Here is an 18,318-nt window from a genome sequence, read left to right on the forward strand (position 1 = left end):
GCATGCATCACGTCTGTATAGTACATTCAAACACAGACCTGTGCATTTCAGAATAGGACTTTCTACTTAAATTCAACTTGAATTTGAATTGAAGTTAATGAGGAAAAATGGGTAACTCTCAGAACAAAAAATATTTTCTCTGATTATTTAGAGAGAATTTAAGATTTTTATATTCTATATAAACCATTAAAAAGTAATTGTGATGAATGTGGACAAGCAATATGGCTGATTATCAGATGAAAATGAAAGTGCATATGCAAGAAAAAAAATCTATGCGTTTTAAAACCGTCAACACTTAAATATTCATTAAGACTAATAACACTCAATATGCTTACAAATGTGTAATAACTAGGTATTTTCAAAGCCTTTGAAAAATAAAATGCACTTCATTGTGGGAAATGGTTTATTGGAGGAATTTATGGAAAAATAAGTTGTAAGCAACACTTTGAAACCACATGGGGGTTGGTTTCATGCATGTAAAAGATCAGGTTAGTGGACGTCAAAAACAAAGAATCTTTAAAGTTTCAACATCTCCGTGTTGCACAATCCTTACAAAACTTCAGATATAATGGTGAATCACTGCAACAACAAAAAAATGTTTTTTTACCACTTTTCTGACATCAGCTGAAAGGAGCAACCATCATAAAACCTCCATTTACGTAAAACTCCATCTCACTCAACTACACAGAGGAAGTGTTGTTTTTTTCTACACCGTTTTTCCAAGATAGCCCATTAAGACAGGAGTTTCCTTCATTTACAAGACATAAAGAATGTTTACTGCCGAACCTTTATGGTTAACCTACACTCCTAAACTTCAGCTTTTAACATAAACAAACTGAATTAACGAAATACAGATGCCAAACACAACATATAACGTTCTACATAACTCAATTATGCACAAAAGGGTTTTCCTGTCCTAAACAGAAGACAACAGGACTTAACGAGATTGTTCACCAAAAATGAAAATTCTGTCATCGTTTACTCTCCCTCATGTCATTCGAAACCTGTAAGACTTTCGTTCATCTTCGGAACATCTTGTGAAACTAATCCGTATGAATTGAGCAGTTTAGTCCAAATTTTCTGAATAGACACAATCGCTTTATATGATGAACAGATTGAATTTATTCACATATAAACATTCAACTCGCACATCAGTTGTAGTAAATGGAAGCTCAAGCATGCTTGCCATGTGAGAGCCAATGAGGTTCATTCTCGTGTTAAGCATCACGTTTGAGTTTCAACAAGAGCCAATGAGGTTCATTCTCGTGTTGCGCAGCACGTTTGAGCTTCAGCAAGAGCGAATGAAGTTCATTCTCGTGTTACGCATCACGTTTGAGCTTCAGCAAGAGCCAATGAGGTTCATTCTCGTTATACGCATCATGTTTGAGCTTCAGCAAGAGCCAATGAGGTTCATTCTCGTGTTACGCATCACGTTTGAGCTTCAGCAAGAGCCAAAGTTCATTCTCGTGTTACGCATCACGTTTGAGCTTCAGCAAGAGCCAATGAGGTTCATTCTCGTGTTACGCATCACGTTTGAGCTTCAGCAAGAGCCAATGAGGTTCATTCTCGTGTTACGTATCACGTTTGAGCTTCAGCAAGAGCCAATGAGGTTCATTCTCGTGTTACGCATCATGTTTGAGCTTCAGCAAGAGCCAATGAGGTTCATTCTCGTGTTACGCATCACGTTTGAGCTTCAGCAAGAGCCAAAGTTCATTCTCGTGTTACGCATCACGTTTGAGCTTCAGCAAGAGCCAATGAGGTTCATTCTCGTGTTACGCATCACGTTTGAGCTTCAGCAAGAGCCAATGAGGTTCATTCTCGTGTTACGCATCACGTTTGAGCTTCAGCAAGAGCCAATGAGGTTCATTCTCGTGTTACGCATCACGTTTGAGCTTCAGCAAGAACCAATGAGATTCATTAGTGTTACGCATCACGTTTGAGCTTCAGCAAGAGCCAATGAGGTTCATTCCCGTGTTACGCATCACGTTTGAGCTTCAGCAAGAGCCAATGAAGTTCATTCTCGTGTTACGCATCACGTTTGAGTTTCAACAAGAGCCAATGAGGTTCATTCGAGTGTAATGCATCATGTTTGAGCTTCAGCAAGAGCCAATGAGGTTCATTCTCGTGTTGCGCAGCACGCTTGAGCTTCAGCAAGAGCCAATGAAGTTCATTCTCGTGTTACGCATCACGTTTGAGCTTCAGCAAGAGCCAACGAGGTTCATTCTCGTGTTGCGCAGCACGTTTGAGCTTCAGCAAGAGCCAATGAGGTTCATTCTCGTGTTACGCATCATGTTTGAGCTTCAGCAAGAGCCAATGAGGTTCATTCTCGTGTTACGCATCACGTTTGAGCTTCAGCAAGAGCCAAAGTTCATTCTCGTGTTACGCATCATGTTTGAGCTTCAGCAAGAGCCAATGAGGTTCATTCTCGTGTTACGCATCACGTTTGAGCTTCAGCAAGAACCAATGAGGTTCATTCTCGTGTTGGGCATCACGTTTGAGCTTCAGCAAGAGCCAATGAGGTTCATTCTCGTGTTACGCATCACGTTTGAGCTTCAGCAAGAGCCAATGAAGTTCATTCTCGTGTTACGCATCACGTTTGAGCTTCAGCAAGAGCCAATGAAGTTCATTCTCGTGTTACGCATCACGTTTGAGCTTCAGCAAGAGCCAATGAGGTTCATTCTCGTGTTACGCATCACGTTTGAGCTTCAGCAAGAGTCAATGAGGTTCATTCTCGTGTTACGCATCATGTTTGAGCTTCAGCAAGAGCCAATGAGGTTCATTCTCGTGTTACGCATCACGTTTGAGCTTCAGCAAGAGCCAAAGTTCATTCTCGTGTTACGCATCACGTTTGAGCTTCAGCAAGAGCCAATGAGGTTCATTCTCGTGTTACGCATCACGTTTGAGCTTCAGCAAGAGCCAATGAGGTTCATTCTCGTGTTACGCATCACGTTTGAGCTTCAGCAAGAGCCAATGAGGTTCATTCTCGTGTTACGCATCACGTTTGAGCTTCAGCAAGAGCCAATGAAGTTCATTCTCGTGTTGCGCAGCACGTTTGAGCTTCAGCAAGAACCAATGAGATTCATTACCGTGTTACGCATCACGTTTGAGCTTCAGCAAGAGCCAATGAGGTTCATTCCCGTGTTACGCATCACATTTGAGCTTCAGCAAGAGCCAATGAGGTTCATTCGAGTGTAATGCATCATGTTTGATCTTCAGCAAGAGCCAATGAGGTTCATTCTCGTGTTACGCATCACGTTTGAGTTTCCACAAGAGCCAATGAGGTTCATTCGAGTGTAATGCATCATGTTTGAGCTTCAGCAAGAGCCAATGAGGTTCATTCTCGTGTTGCGCAGCACGCTTGAGCTTCAGCAAGAGCCAATGAAGTTCATTCTCGTGTTACGCATCACGTTTGAGCTTCAGCAAGAGCCAACGAGGTTCATTCTCGTGTTGCGCAGCACGTTTGAGCTTCAGCAAGAGCGAATGAAGTTCATTCTCGTGTTACGCATCACGTTTGAGCTTCAGCAAGAGCCAATGAGGTTCATTCTCGTGTTACGCATCACGTTTGAGCTTCAGCAAGAGCCAATGAGGTTCATTCTCGTGTTACGCATCACGTTTGAGCTTCAGCAAGAGCCAAAGTTCATTCTCGTGTTACGCATCACGTTTGAGCTTCAGCAAGAGCCAATGAGGTTCATTCTCGTGTTACGCATCACGTTTGAGCTTCAGCAAGAACCAATGAGGTTCATTCTCGTGTTACGCATCACGTTTGAGCTTCAGCAAGAGCCAATGAGGTTCATTCTCGTGTTACGCATCACGTTTGAGCTTCAGCAAGAGCCAATGAGGTTCATTCTCGTGTTACGCATCACGTTTGAGCTTCAGCAAGAGCCAAAGTTCATTCTCGTGTTACGCATCACGTTTGAGCTTCAGCAAGAGCCAATGAGGTTCATTCTCGTGTTACGCATCACGTTTGAGCTTCAGCAAGAACCAATGAGGTTCATTCTCGTGTTACGCATCACGTTTGAGCTTCAGCAAGAGCCAATGAGGTTCATTCTCGTGTTACGCATCACGTTTGAGCTTCAGCAAGAGCCAATGAAGTTCATTCTCGTGTTACGCATCACGTTTGAGCTTCAGCAAGAGCCAATGAAGTTCATTCTCGTGTTACGCATCACGTTTGAGCTTCAGCAAGAGCCAATGAAGTTCATTCTCGTGTTACGCATCACGTTTGAGCTTCAGCAAGAGCCAATGAAGTTCATTCTCGTGTTACGCATCACGTTTGAGCTTCAGCAAGAGCCAATGAACTTCATTCTCGTGTTACGCATCACGTTTGAGCTTCAGCAAGAACCAATGAGATTCATTCCCGTGTTACGCATCACGTTTGAGCTTCAGCAAGAGCCAATGAGGTTCATTCCCGTGTTACGCATCACGTTTGAGCTTCAGCAAGAGCCAATGAAGTTCATTCTCGTGTTGCGCAGCACGTTTGAGCTTCAGCAAGAGTCAATGAGGTTCATTCTCGTGTTGCGCATCCCGTTTGAGCTTCAGCAAGAACCAAAGAGGTTCATTATTGTGTTGCGCATCACGTTTGAGCTTCAGCAAGAGCCAATGAGGTTCATTCTCGTGTTACGCATCACGTTTGAGCTTCAGCAAGAGCCAATGAAGTTCATTCTCGTGTTACGCATCACCATTGAGCTTCAGCAAGAGCCAATGAGGTTCATTCTCGTGTTGCACAGCACCATTGAGCTTCAGCAAGAGCCAATGAGGTTCATTCGAGTGTTACGCAGCACGTTTGAGCTTCAGCAAGAGCCAATGAGGTTCATTCTCGTGTTACGCATCACGTTTGAGCTTCAGCAAGAGCCAATGAACTTCATTCTCGTGTTACGCATCACGTTTGAGCTTCAGCAAGAGCCAATGAAGTTCATTCTCGTGTTATGCAGCACGTTTGAGCTTCATCAAGTGCCAATGAGGTTCATTCTCGTTTTACGCAGCACCATTGAGCTTCAGCAAGAGCCAATGAGGTTCATTCTCGTGTTGCACAGCACCATTGAGCTTCAGCAAGAGCCAATGAGGTTCATTCGAGTGTTACGCATCACGTTTGAGCTTCAGCAAGAGCCAATGAACTTCATTCTCGTGTTACGCATCACGTTTGAGCTTCATCAAGTGCCAATGAGGTTCATTCTCGTGTTACGCAGCACCATTGAGCTTCAGCAAGAGCCAATGAGGTTCATTCTCGTGTTACGCATCACGTTTGAGCTTCAGCAAGAGCCAATGAAGTTCATTCTCGTGTTACGCAGCACGTTTGAGCTTCATCAAGTGCCAATGAGGTTCATTCTCGTTTTACGCAGCACCATTGAGCTTCAGCAAGAGCCAATGAGGTTCATTCTCATGTTGCACAGCACCATTGAGCTTCAGCAAGAGCCAATGAGGTTCATTCGAGTGTTACGCAGCACGTTTGAGCTTCAGCAAGAACCAATGAGGTTCATTCTTGTTACGCATCACGTTTGAGCTTCAGCAAGAGGTTAGTTCTTGTGCGTCAATCTGATTCAGGTGAATTACTGATCAATGTTTATATTATAGGTTAATAAAAGCCTAAATTTAATGTTCATCATATAAAGCGATCGAGTCTCTTCATAAAATTTGGGACTAAACCGCTCGATTCATATGGATTACTTTTAAGATCTCTTTATGAACTTTTTGAAGTGTCTAAGTGGTAGTTGCTTAGCTGTCAATGGAGGGACAGAAATCTCTGATTTCATCAAAAAGATCTTGATTTGTGTTCCGAAGATGAATGAAAGTCTTACAGGTTTGTAACAACATGAGGGTGAGTAAATTTTTGAGGTGAATTTTCATTTTTGGGTGAACTATTGCTTTAATATGTGGTAGAAGGAGTTTGTCTGACATTTGGTAACAATTTAAGTTAGCCGAGGTAAGGGGTATAGCTATGCCCTGAACACCTCATTAACCTAATTGGCAACACATCAGCACCTGGGGACTTTAGCTGATGAACCACCATGAGGACACATTCAGAGGGAGCACCTTGCTAAAAATACACTGCAAAATACTTTCCTCCCTTTAATCACCTCAAAACCATGCTTTTCTTTTCCCTACAGCCAAAGATGTTGCATGAGTACAAAACCACTAACACCTGAACAGCAAGTCTGGAAAACTTGTTCGTGTGAGTTTAGCCAACGCTCATAACACATTTAAACTAAACTTGGAAACCGAAATTACATTGTTAGAGTTGAATTGAAATCAAAACTGAGCCCCATTCCTTAATTCATGTTCCTGGTCTTCTTGTGCATGATTAATTTACCAATGCATATTACTCAACTGAAAAAAAAAAAACCATAGCCTGTAATCAAAAATAGCATTGAAATAAGTTTCCTCTAAAATAACTTTCCCATTACACTGATGTTACTTTCTATGTACAGGTTTAGACAGTTTCAGCAAACTCATTAAAATCTGTGCTTTTTCTGGTATGTAAGATCCACTTTTTTTTTTTCAAGCAATTCCTGATGGATACATTTATGTCTGTATTTTGCTTAAGTGTATTAATAAGTGTATTACTTAAAACACCACCGTTCCAAAGTTTAGGGTTGATTTGACTTAATGATTTTGAAAAACACTGCTCACCAAGGCTGCATTTATTTGGTCAAAATACAGTAAAACAATAATATTGTGAAATATTGCAAAATTAAAAATATTTTTTATATAGTTTATTCCAGTAATGGTAAAGCTGAATTTTCAGCATCATTACTCAAGTCTTCAGTGTCACATGATCCTTCAGATATCATACTAATATGCAGATTTGCTGCTTAAACATCAATGATGAAAATAGTTGTGCTGCTTCATATTTTTGTGGAAACAGATTATTAGGATTCTTTGAAAGTTTAAAAGCATTTATTTGAGAAAAAAAAGTTTTGAAACATTATAAATGCCTTTACTCTCACTTTTGACCAATGTGATGAGTTTTTGCTAAATAGAAATATCTGTAGTGAATGTCACAGAGAAGGAAAACCGAATGATACACTTATCAGAAAAGAGCGAGCGACCAAGGGTTTAATCTTTAGGATTTTATTAAAATACCTTGTGGAATTTACCATCAGAGGTTACCATCACAAACATGATTGTTTTCTAATAAAAAAAAGTAAACAAAAACAAAAGTAAAGCTTAAGAGCCTAGTTACAGGATTTTTTTTTTGTGTTGTTTTTACTTTTTGCAGTCTGGTGATGGGAGGTGGGGGGGGGGGGGGGTCAATTCACAACAAAAAGAAGGTAAGAGAAAGGAATAAAAAGTTCACATGTTGTAAAAATACATTTCCCAACTTCAACGTTACACGCGGTTCTATTAAAACATTCATTCTTCTGTTAGGTGTCAGTGCGACAAATACGCAAAAAGAAAGGAGGAGAAAAGAGCGATAGAAAGGAAAAGGATCACTGAGAAAGACACTCACTGTTGAAAGATGGACTGTGTAAGAGAGCTCTCGAGATCTTCATTCGGATCGAGGAAGAGTGTAACCGGCGGCTGTAGGATATGTGTGTATTAGAACCCTGAGAGAGAAACTGACTTCTCCAAGTCCATATCTGTCCTCTCCACCCTCCCTTCATGGACTAGATGTAACCACATCGGCGGCTCCTGAAAGGGTCTTTCATAGTGCCCGAGCATTTCACACCTCAAAGTGAAAGCCATTCGTGTTCTCTAGAAATATGCACCAAGCACACAGAGCAACATATGGCTAAATAAATCAGCTTCCTCTCTCTTGCATGTGTGTTTGCAGGGGGAAGAGGAGAGGTCGGGGGTTTGTAGAGGAAAAAGCCCACCACAATCTACAACATTAAGGCAGCGCGGGGACCACATGATGACGGGGGCCTACAGATGAGAAACGGGATTCCTGGATGCTGAGGGTGAAGGTATCCAACGAGACCCATCTTGAAATGTTTCAATACAACATGTTGAACACTGAATGACACAAACTAGATCAAAATGTCTCATGTCTTGGTTTTAACACATAGCACACATCTCAAATCAGAGATGATGCCGACGGCAAAGAAACATCATATAATGCTAGAAGAAACTCGAAAACCTTGTAGTACAGAGTTTACAGAGCAGCTATAAAGTGTTGACGAGAAAGGGCATCACTTCATTCTATGAAAAGCTGCACGTCAATCAAAATTCAACATCAAAACGTGGCCAATGGGGAAGCGAGGGGGAGGGGCCTGATAGGTACGACCATCTCAATATCATGCATCAATCCGTGAGGATTGGCAATTGAGGATGACGGCCATCTGGGTACACTTACCACAACATCACCTATCTAGAACAAACTGTTTGTAGGCAGAAAAACATCCCCAATCACACTACTGCCATTTCCAAATAGTTTAGGACCCCTCTTCTCAGTTTATTAACAAACATGTCGACAAAGACGTGAAACTGTGCTCCTTTATACAGAAAATTACAAAAATCACAGATCAAGAACTTTCTAATGCTAAAGCCTGAGATTCAAACTACATCTAATGAAACAATATAATAGACATCCTATGCTTGAAAAAAAAAAAAAAAAAAAAGCTTTATTTTGTCATTTGCAAATGAACTGATGTACTGGATAAGCAGTCGCACACGGTCATACATGCAGACTCATTCACACCCCCTCACAAATAGGAACCTATGATCTAAAAAAGCTGTACAAAGCAAGAAAGATTTGAGCATACATTCAATATCTGTTACTGAGGTACTAGAAAGGCCTTTCTCTTCAGACAGAACGCTATCCCGAGACACTCTCCTACCTTCTTTGGAAAGCAACCAGCGTTTCAGTGACCTAGCTTTTACATTCTTTCCACCTTATCTTCTGTGCTCTAAATGGTGAAAACGCAGAGAAAACAAAGGCTGATATCATAGAAGACGCCCATGCAAATGTCAAGCTCAGGGTATGACCTGCTTTAAACAGTGTGGCACAGAGCTGCCACATCACCCATCCTGAGTATCTGGAAGTGTGTAGATGAGTGACAGATTGAGCAGCCCGCAACAGGTCTGAACCTTCACGAGAAGGAAGGCTCGCTGTGCAACCATCGTCTGAGCCCAAACCTGAGGGGGAAAGCAAGTCATCGCCACCTGCTGGCCATCAGCGTTACTGCAGCCTCCAGAGCACATAAGCCCCAGCTCGCCTAAACCAGGACTTCCTCCCACAAAGGTGGATGAAGTTCAGTTTGTTTTATCAGGCCTGTATGAAAACGTATTACAAAGTGTATTAAGATTTTAAGTGCCTTGTGGAAAGGAGGAAGGGCAGGGCAGGGCAGGCGAATGCGCTACACAGTGATTTCATGGGAATCGATGGAGGGGGCGAGAGGACGAGAGCGGAGATATGAAGGGTGGAACGGTGTGCCTCGCCACGTCAAAAAGAGAAGGCCTAATCGGAAAAGGAGGCACAAGGAGGAAGTACAGCAAGAGATAATCCAGGACAGAGAGAAGATATGGAAAACAAGGCAAATATTCTTCAAATGGCTAAGAATAAAAAAGGTGCCAATATTATCAGCTTAGCAATGGTGGATCTCAGTATGAGTCAAGGGGAGGTCAATGTTGTACGCACATTGTAAAAAGGGCATCTGTTTTTTGTTTTTGAAGGGAGAGTTAAGATGTGTCGGATATGTTTTGCTAAACCAGCTATTTTACAGGTTGTCAAATGAATATGGCTTTGTTTGAAACTTTCGTTTATGAAGATGGCAGCCTACGAGCAATATCCCATCATCTAGCTTTTCACAAAGTAGCACAAGGGGCGACACAAAATAAAATTAAGTCAGCCATCACAAGACGATGGAATCTCACATATGCAATTTCAATGACACTGTTATGCAGACCTCAGACATTACGGACTCTGTAAATCTTGTGACTTAAAGTGGAGCACATGATCAAACCCCCAACAGCTCTGGGGGTAAATCTCTCTTGTTTTCTGAAAGACAGAGAGAGAGGGAGAGACGATGGACAATTCTAGAAGATGCCTTCCACATGAAGAGAGAGTTAGAGGAACACGAAACATCTGCGCTCTTCCCATGGACCGAGTTACTCTTAGCCACGGGCTATCACCATTAGCCTTGATCTCTGTTATTGAACACCAGCTGTGAAATAAACACTGATGGCTGCTGAATTGAATCAAATATGTTAGCCAGCTGTTACTTTGTTTTGATGATCAAGATGGGACAGGTTGAGAAGGTTTTACAAATTTATGCTAGGAGGAGAATGGGCAGGGGACGAAGGAAAGAAAACAAGGTCCATGCGTTTATTTCCACGCTGTTAAAACAGATTAGAAAAGAACAAAATGTAAGAAACACTACTCGGAAACAAACTCCAACTAGTCCAGAGTAGATACGATGCAAAGGAATTGGGATTTCGTAGCTTACAAATAGTGTGTATCAACCCAATTATTGAATCCTTGAGAGAAGTTATTGCTTTCTGCCAGAGTGATCAACAGAGGATACAGCGAGTGGAAATGAGGGGTAAGTTTGGGGTAGAGGGTTTCACTCCTGGGTTTGTACATGTGTTCTGTTGGACTGGGGTGACCCAAGGTCACATTGAAAGCAAGGGGTGTCGGTCCCCCTGGGTGAGGTGAAAGGGCATCAATCAGGGCAAAGATGGAATGTGCTGGGATGCTATTGGTCGGAAGGGATGTCTCTGTCCGCCTCTGCCTTGGAGGGTTGTCCAGGCGATGGGGTATGAGGCGGGTGTGAGACCGGGGCAATGGCGTGGGCCAGGGGCAGAGATCCAGCCACAATGCCCTCCACTCCTGCCCCGGCTCCAGGCAGCCCGCCCGCTGCTACACCAATCAGCCCCGCAGGGAACCTACGACAGAGAGACGGTCAGTTTTCACTCCCTCAAACAACGTGCTGACATACTGTAGGACATCTAATTGCAGGTGGGACAGAGGTGTAGTCACCTATAGGCTGCAGCTCCGTTGAGTTCAGAGTGCACGGTGGTGGCCTCCATAGACGGCCACTGAGAGGCTGCCATCAAATACTCCTTATTCACACAGTTCTTCAGACTGTCCGGGATACGACCTGCACGGACACAAGAGAGCATGGACCATGAATGAAAGCCTAGCATCAAATACACAGGCTGTGTCATTCATAATCAGTCATTTATACAGCATCAACACAAGAAAGGGTGATAAACTCAGGGCTTTATATGTGGTTTTATGCTGATAAACAATTTCTTTCATTTTGAATTGGGAGTATTTTAATAAGTTATTTTAACCCCATTTCCACAATGATTTCTTAAATTACTCCACAGACGTATGATATTGTGAAAGGTGGTGACATCAAAAACACCAGCATACAAAACCGGTTATGAAAATCTCTTCAGAAAGAGCAAGGCCATTTTAACTAACTTGTTAAAGAGCAAAATGGAAACAACACCACAGACACAAGACTACGAAAAGCCTACAAAGTGCTTTTTAAGCTCCCCTAACCAACACCACACCCATCTGTAAAATATTTTTAAACAGAAAACTGATGATTTTACTCAATCATTTCTAAAGAGGTAAAATTGCAGACGCTGAAACTCCATACTGAAATAATAATAAAAATAAATATTTATGTAGCTAGATTGCCAATAGTTTGGGTGTGAATTTGTTTAATTATCCGTTAACATTTTTCTTAAGTTACCAAACTTTGCAAATTTCAGTTGCTTTATTCACGCTGGCCTTGTCGCTGTGCAAAACGATTAAAACAATTAAGCACTGTGTCATGTGCTACAGTGACAGTCTTAATCTGAGCTTCCACACAAAAACCTGCTGCAGCTCAATTATAACTGCACATGTAAGGATGCTTAAATGTTTTGTATTACTCGTTTATTCTATGATAAGTGTTGCAAAGCATGTCAACCACGCATAGAATCAAATAAGTGAATCCTCCAGCAAAGCATTTAATCAAGCAGATATTCCCAGCAGGCACAGGCTGATAATGAACACCTGGTGTTTTCTGACCTGTGATGGCTCTGCGCACCTCCCGCGCCGCCTCCTCTCTGGCCTCAATGGAGGCCTGTTCACTGTACCAGGATGTGTGTGGGGTACAGATAAGATTTGGGGCGTCCTTCAGTGGGCCCTGAGAGAAACTGATCAAGAAAATGGGGGTTAGTGTCAGGTAAAAAAAAAAAAAACATTTTGTGTGTGTGGGTGGGTATAAGGGGGTATCACAGGTCAATCGTTGAATATGGATTATAAATTTATTGGATTATAAAATAATGAAAGCAAAAAGAACTTGTTTCTCTCACCTGAAGGGCTCTGTCTCATGGACGTCCAGTGCTGCTCCCCGTATTCTGCCCTCTTTCAGAGCCTGGGCCAAAGCCTTCTCATCCACCAGACCACCACGCGCAGTGTTCACTAGGAAGGCGCCCTGGCGCATCTACAAAAAAAAAAAAAAAATGATATATAAAAGGAAGCCAATTTACCCGTGTCAGGTAACCGGCAAAATACCGGAAGTGGTGCATTCCATGGACGAGGAACCACGAACAGCATTATTAGACCGTTTTCTACTGCTGCAGGATATATTAAAAGCCATTTAAAAAACAGACTATAGCATATGCGCTTTATTTACATGAGTGTAGGTTTGTTTGATTTAGATCATGTATATTATATCCTTTAACAGTGTTGTTCTATAAAACCCATATGGTTTCTTGCTTTAGATACTTTATTTGAACCAAATATTATTGCCTCATTGATATTATACATGTAATATTTTATACAATTACCAAAATAATTGTTAGTGACAGACAGCCCTCCCAACTTCCCAAACTGAGGTAACATTCAGGGTATGCAAGCAGACAGCAACTATTAACATAGCACATTCAGAGGAATTCAGCGCATTGGTGTCCCATTGATGAGGCTCCATGGGCATGACAGATTTTGCACAATATTATATAGTTTCATTGATTTTATTTTTATTATAAAGCAGTATTATAACCATGCAATGTTTATCTTGTTTTACTTTTTTCCACGGATATTCATTCAATGTTATTTTTGCAACATAGCGCTTTCTATATTATGCATTTCTATAATAAAAATACATGATACATCTCACTTTACAACAAATGAAGCAAAATGACTAGTAAAAATTAAAAAACTAACAGCCATATCTCTGCAAGCACAGACTGTTTTTAGTTCAATCAATCTTTCTGTAATATATGTATTTAGCATTAAAAAAAAGTAAAATTTTTGTTCAAATAAACTGATTAAAAACTTAAGATTAAAAAATGATTGCACAACCACCCAGCAGGTGGTGATATGCACAAAGAATATAAAAAAAAAGATAGTAGTATGTCGCACTTCAAGTTAGTGTCCATTTCAAGGTGGACTCCTGTATTTGGCACACTTTTGAGAATTTCTTTATGTGTATATCATAATGGGTTTTTGGAACCGATAACCTCGAGTAAGAAAGGTTTGGGTTAATCAATCAAGACTTCAGGGTTTATGTGCCAGTAAGTTAACCCTGCTTTCTGCAATATTCCCCAAGAGTATGCCATTTTGCACTCAAAAAGTGTGTTCACTTAATAGCACCAACTACAGACTTGTGATTGAATCACTTTCAGCATTTTGCTGCTTTTAGGTTCCTGAAGACAGAGATAACAATGTTTGTGTGTCTGCCACAGATGTGTTGGAAGAGTAAACGTTTTCCCATTGATCTTGGGAATAATTGTGTAATACACATGGCATCGGCAGTTTACTTCTGAAAATTAGGCCAGATTGCCTTCATACCAACTGGGAGTCGTACTAGAGTTCACATGAACAAGATGAATATTCCAGTCCTTCATTTTCCAGAATGGGGTGCGGTCCCATCGCATAAACCCAAGTTCAGAAAACAGCTTTCACAGAAAGCAAATGAATCAACCTCTGATGTCAAACAGACCCAGGTTCATACCAAAAGCAGTCAGAGAACCAAATAGCTTCAACAGTGCTGTTGAATGAGAAAAGTGTTACTTGAGAGCTGCATTTGTACCTGTTTGATGGTGAAGTCATTGATGAGGTGGTGGTTGTGTTCATTTAAGCTGCAGTGTAGCGAGACGCAGTCCGAGTGGATGAGCAGGTCCTGTAGTGTCGCCATGCGCTGAAGCCCTAGTGATCGCTCCACCCCATCCGGCAGGTACGGGTCATAGAAAATCACTCCAAACCCGAATGCCTTTGCCCTCAGAGCAACTGCCTGGCCCACACGTCCTAAAAACAGCCATCATAAGAAACCGTTTTAGTCTTAGCTCAGTTTTGACCACATTAATAATCTCAAATCAGTTAAAACCAGGGTTTAGATTGAGGTTCATAAAATGACTCACTGATTTTCAAAAACAAAAAACTAATATATCACCAAACTTCCCCTGTTGACTGTTTACATTAAGAATTACATTGTTTTATACAACAAATTTTCTGAAATGTTGTTTAAATATGCAAATTAGGGCTGCACAATATATAGAAATTATCAAAATATCTGAAAAGTACATGTAACAATGGCTTCCGATAACTAATCTTATAATACTTTAAAAGATTATTAAAAGTCCAAGTTTTAGGTCGATGCAGATAGCAGAGAATAGACTGGACACATGACTGTTATTCATGTGAAATGGTTAATGTTATTAGGCGCAATAAGCGAAGTACTCACGAGCAGAGGAAGCCACATCTCAGACAGCGCATAACCCTGATTTCAGTACTCTTCCACAGCTTAAATAGCCAATTACACACAAAATTGTCAGAATACACATCTTAGTGAGTATTCATGTAAACACAGTCAGTTATGACTTAAGTGGAGTAAAGAGTTGAGACAGAAAGTGTGTGTAGCACTATAATGGATTCGTGCAGCTTTTAAAGTGACAGCAGCCTTAGACAGAAGCAGGTTCTAGCTGGCTGAGTACAGGCCGCCATGCTACGGTTTCGTAGAATTCTTGAAAACTTGAAAGAGTCTGTTGGTTTATTTGTATAGGTTGTATAGTATTTACAGTCATTACGTTCCTGTGTATATTGCGTGAATGACGGGTGGTTGGGCAGATATTGTGTTTTGTGGTAGGTGGTATGCCATACGGAACCGTTGCCACTGAAACTGCATATTAACGCACCAGTGGGGCTCGACAGCCTTAGTCAAACGGGTTGGCGCGTATGGTTGGGTTGCGGTGAGATTGTGAGATTGTGGTTAGGTCTCAGCAGCACTGTTGATTTATTTGTAGAGGTTGTATAGTATTTACAGTCATTACGTTCCTGTGTATATTGCGTGGATGACGGGTGGTTGGGCAGATATTGTGTTTTGTGGTAGGTGGTATGCCATACGGAACCGTTGCCACTGAAACTGCATATTAACGCACCAGTGGGGCTCGACAGCCTTAGTCAAACGGGTTGGCGCGTATGGTTGGGTTGCGGAGAGATTGTGAGATTGTGGTTAGGTCTCAGCAGCAAGAGGGAAGTAGAGGTCAGTAAGCTGGGCTGAGTTGAGTGGGGGACGGAGGGGGGTGACTCTGGGAAGCCAGAGTCACTGTCGAGCCCTCTTGAGGTGTCATGGGCTAGTCGACGAAACACTGAGGACGGAAGGTGCCCACTTGAAGACCCTAGAGATGTTCCCTACTCCGCTCAATCCAGAGGGTTGTTATGGGGGGACCGCACTGTGGTTGCAGCCGTTGTGTGTGCTGATGGCAAATACACTACAGCTATTAACACCAGACAGAAGGAGATTCACGTCACCAGATGGAAAGAAGCGTAAATGGATGGAGAAGCATAGGTTACTGTAAAGCTACGTCTTAGTTGGTGCTTATCTTGGCGAAAGCCGAGTACAAATCAGCATGAAGTTTTAACATCTACTCTCGTGTAATGGAAATCATGAGTGCTGAATGTTAATCAAACTACAATCGAAAGAGAAAATCACTTACTGCTCTTGACGGAATAACTTTATTAGCTTTAATAAGTGAATATTTAATTCATACAGTGAAAACTAAGCCGTGTTTTTTTTTTCCATTTGATTATTTAATTTCTGTTGCTAAATAAACCTAATGTAGTAAGGTTTACACTGATGTTAAAATGAAACATACTTTATGTAATGCTACAGTAAAACACTGCTGTTTGCTTTCAGAAGTTGTAGAGATGCTTTCTTCTCACAAAAAGAATGTGAAACATGCATGTTGGTTATACATCAACGTTTTCAGTTTTTTAAAGATATATTTAAATAGGACTGTCAACGTTAACGCATGCAATTAATTAAATCCTTGATGCGTTAAAATAATTTATGGCGAATAAATTACTTAAGCATGTGAAACTGCATCATAAACAATTTATGTAAAGCATTTATATGATCTTAGAAGTTGTGAGTTTATCACATTGAGCTTCTACAATGGCACAAGCACCTGTAACACTGGTAGGCGCAAATTTCTATCCGATTTCGCTTCTCTGTTTGTGATTAGTGTTGTCACGATACAAAAATTATACTTTGACACCTCACTAAAATACCTCAATACCAATAATGAATCAATACCATGGCAAAAAACTAAAACAGAAAAAGTAATTGAATAATATATGACAGAAATTCACTGACTTATAAAAATAAAAAAAACTCACTTGACCAGTGTGTTCCAGCCCTGCATCTTTGACTATTCCCTCCCATTCATTTACATTTACGGTGTGAATGTCCTTAGAAATGTTTGCAACAATCACTATCAATCATGTTAACATTTGCTGAACAGGTTAGGGGTGGGTGATATGACCAAAATCTTTTATGATATATTTGAATATTTTTTTATAAATCACACTATAGTTTTCACTTTTATTTTATCTTTATTAAAAAAAAAAAGCAAAGAAGCAAATTACAACAATATGACAAATACCATATAAGAAAGATACAAATAAACTATATTTTTCAGGTAGGCTACGGTAGGTCTACTTAACAGTAGTCAGAAATGAAATCAAATGTAAAAAAAAAAAATAAACAGCGTAGTCTTCATTCTATAAACTAACTGCATTCTGACTCTTCATAAATATAGTTAGGGTAGTCAGTCAAGCAGTGGCCAGTTTTCTATTTTCTGTTATTGTTTGATTAACAGACCGCATCAGGTATATTAGGCTGCTGTCAATTTAAGACCTGCAGTGCACAAACCCAATACACTGGAACACATCCCAAATCTTTCTCAACTGTTTTTGTTCACTAAAAAAAATACACAATTGTTTACTTTGAATACTCTCCAGGATGTGCATTTTTTTATTTTTGACCATTCAAGCACAATATAGGGAAAGAAAACTAAATTTGTGATTGCATGCTATCTGACAGGTGGCTTTCTGTGCGCACACTTCAGATCTGACCACAGCAGCGCTAGTAGTGCATTGAATTCTAAAAACTTTTTAACATCAAACTCGTCAGGTGCTTTATTTTCAAATGCTTGCATTTTTCTTTGTTGCAAGATGTCAAACATCATGTACTGCGTGGATATGTTTTAGTCCCTGGAGTGGAAACAGAGCTCTGCACACACACACCCTGACCCCTCCTGCTGTCACAGATCAATGCAAATGAAGGACAGCGGCTCTTATTAGAAGAGTCATTCTTAAAGTACCGGCACTAATAATAATAACTAATATAATAACAGGGTATTGCGATACCTTATTAGTACCAGTGTATTGTGCAACACTATTTGCGATTAAATAATTTTAAGCCACTAAACTCCGGGAAAGTTCAGTTCAGTTATACAGTAAGCTAATTCAAACAATCAGTCCAAAAAAGCAAAAGAAAACCAGGCTTATTACATCAGAGATGGCAGAGAACAGTGACTTGCGGCCATTTTTCAGTTAATTATTCATTCCAGTGTCTGTTTAGCTTTAAAACACAAGCTCTGTCGTATTCTGTTTCTGAAGACCGAGTGCCCTCCCACATCGCGCTGTTTGAAATACAGACTAAACAGAACTTCTAAACATCCCACAGCTGGAATGCAAGCTACATTTCTTGGCAGAATAAAGCAAACCAGCATATCGCTAGTAAAGTTTTGATGGATGCGGCTTGTAATCAAGGTAAAGAGGATTGCGGTGACGTACAGGAGTTGTACAGTAAAGCCCCTTTCACACAGAGATTCCGGAAAATACACGGATAAAGTGACCCGGGATTTGACCCGGGTTCGTTTGATTTTGGTTCATTCACACTGCCAGTGATTTTCCGGAATCAGAGAGTGCGTTCACACACAACCCGTAAAAATGCCGTGAAGACACGTGACATCGATGTGACATGTAATGTCTCAGCAGCGTCTATGTTTGCTTATGAGCTGCGATTTCTCTCTCGAGAAACCACGCTTGTGCATTTTTCTCTCTGATTTGATCATAAAGTAGCGCATTACGTACCG

At 40.9% G+C, this 18,318-nt stretch overlaps 1 protein-coding gene across 2 annotated transcripts in view; it reads right to left on the minus strand.

Annotated features, from left to right (window-relative positions):
* Positions 1-7,049: 7,049 nt before the first annotated feature.
* ctbp1l (C-terminal binding protein 1-like) overlaps positions 7,050-18,318 on the minus strand; it is a 32,298-nt gene continuing 21,029 nt past the window's right edge. For both annotated transcript variants that reach the window (XM_077235806.1, XM_077235807.1), the window contains exons 7-11: positions 13,971-14,185; positions 12,250-12,380; positions 11,963-12,090; positions 10,916-11,036; positions 7,050-10,821 (exon numbers count right to left, since the gene is read on the minus strand). In XM_077235806.1, coding sequence (XP_077091921.1) covers positions 10,632-10,821; positions 10,916-11,036; positions 11,963-12,090; positions 12,250-12,380; positions 13,971-14,185 — 785 coding nt within the window. In that variant the 3' untranslated portion in view covers positions 7,050-10,631. The remainder of the gene's footprint in view (positions 10,822-10,915; positions 11,037-11,962; positions 12,091-12,249; positions 12,381-13,970; positions 14,186-18,318) is intronic.

Source organism: Siphateles boraxobius, unplaced genomic scaffold, assembly GCF_051911475.1.
Source record: "Siphateles boraxobius isolate OS27281-9 unplaced genomic scaffold, OSU_SipBor_1 2, whole genome shotgun sequence".
Lineage (NCBI taxonomy): Eukaryota > Metazoa > Chordata > Actinopteri > Cypriniformes > Leuciscidae > Siphateles > Siphateles boraxobius.